The sequence below is a fragment of the Galeopterus variegatus genome, unplaced genomic scaffold (assembly GCF_000696425.1).
Source record: "Galeopterus variegatus unplaced genomic scaffold, G_variegatus-3.0.2 Scaffold14899, whole genome shotgun sequence".
In the NCBI taxonomy this organism is placed as follows: domain Eukaryota; kingdom Metazoa; phylum Chordata; class Mammalia; order Dermoptera; family Cynocephalidae; genus Galeopterus; species Galeopterus variegatus.
In genome coordinates, this window is record NW_007741010.1 from 1,313 (window position 1) to 2,639 (window position 1,327).

General features: G+C 45.4%; 1 protein-coding gene across 1 annotated transcript in view; it reads right to left on the minus strand.

Moving 5' to 3' along the window:
* Nucleotides 1–389: 389 nt before the first annotated feature.
* Nucleotides 390–1,327, minus strand: part of LOC103582102 (guanylate-binding protein 4-like) — a gene marked incomplete at its 3' end in the record, with an annotated part of 18,394 nt that continues 17,456 nt past the window's right edge. Inside the window, 2 exon segments of the mRNA XM_008563786.1 lie at nucleotides 390–583; nucleotides 913–1,015. Coding sequence (XP_008562008.1) covers nucleotides 390–583; nucleotides 913–1,015 — 297 coding nt within the window.

Sequence of the window (1,327 nt, forward strand, 5' to 3'; positions counted from 1 at the left end):
CAAGTTTTAGAGCTTTCAGCTCTGTATTTCATATCAGGCCCAGTCTGATAATTTAAAAACTGGGTAGATATATTATAAGTGCCTTTGATGGTTGTACCATGAAGGACTAGTGAGTAAGAGTCTGACAAAACTAACCTATGATCACCAAAAATAGCAGCCCAGCACACTGTGAAGTGCTATTGGTACAGTACAAACCCTAATGCTTCAGAAGAGGCTGCAGTCTTGTGGATTTCAGGGCATCAGTACCAAGTATATATGAGATTTAAGTGACTCATACATCATTTGGATTTCCTTCTAGAATGATGACTTTGTATAAAATTTTGGTGCTTTTCTTCCCAAGGAACCAGGGCACTGTCCATCAGGCACCACCCAGCCCCGTCCAGACTCACCTTCAGCTTGTGCTCCAGCATCCTTTCCTGCTCTCTCAGAAGGTTTTCACTTTCCTGCTCCATCTTTTCCTTCAGTTGGGCAAGATTTTCCTGGTAGCTTCTCTCTAGAGCCTCCATCATTTGCTGCTGCTCCTTCTGTTTCTCTCTGAGCAGCTCCTGCTCCTTCTCAGCTGCCTCCTTCTTGGCCCGCTCGGCTGTTCCACAAAGGTTTTAGAGAGGGAGGAAAACAAGTCAGGCCTGAGTCCTGCCCTCCTGAGCTCAGACCAAACCAAGTTTTAAAAATGCTGGGAGGTAGGGGAATAGGGAATCTCTGAATTTTCCCACCACCTACACCAGCAAAAGGAATTTCAGAATGTGATGGAAAAGCATCCACCTGATTGTCTGGCTGACACATAACCCCGAGTCCCTTGTTATTTACAGATTAAAGGGAGCTCCTTGTTGCAGGAAGGTTCTTTCTGTCAGATCACTCAGAGGGCACTGCAGGAACCTACCCATCCGGCTGGGACCTGCCCTGCCTCTGTACCTGCTAAGTCCTTCTCTCCGTCTGTGAGGGCTTTGTCTGACTGCAGGATGGATTTCTCTATAGCCGCCTGCGACTGCAGGAAGTTCTGGAGGACTTCATCTGCCTGGGGAACCAAGAAGGAGCAAATACATGTCAGGCCAAGAAGATGTAATCTTTTTCTGGGGAAATCGTTGTTTTATATTATTCTAAAGATGACCTTGTAAATTTTTACCGAGTGCTTAGGATCTCCTAGCGCTTCATTTTCTTCCATGGTCACAATATACATTCCGAGCTCTTTTCTAAAACATGAAAAACCTCCACGGTAGCTTCTTTCCTAGCTCCCCAGCAACCTCTTACACTGATGTCTTTCTCAATCCCCAGATTATAGCCAACCATATTTACGTGCACTTCTGCAAATACATAACTATATTGGTTG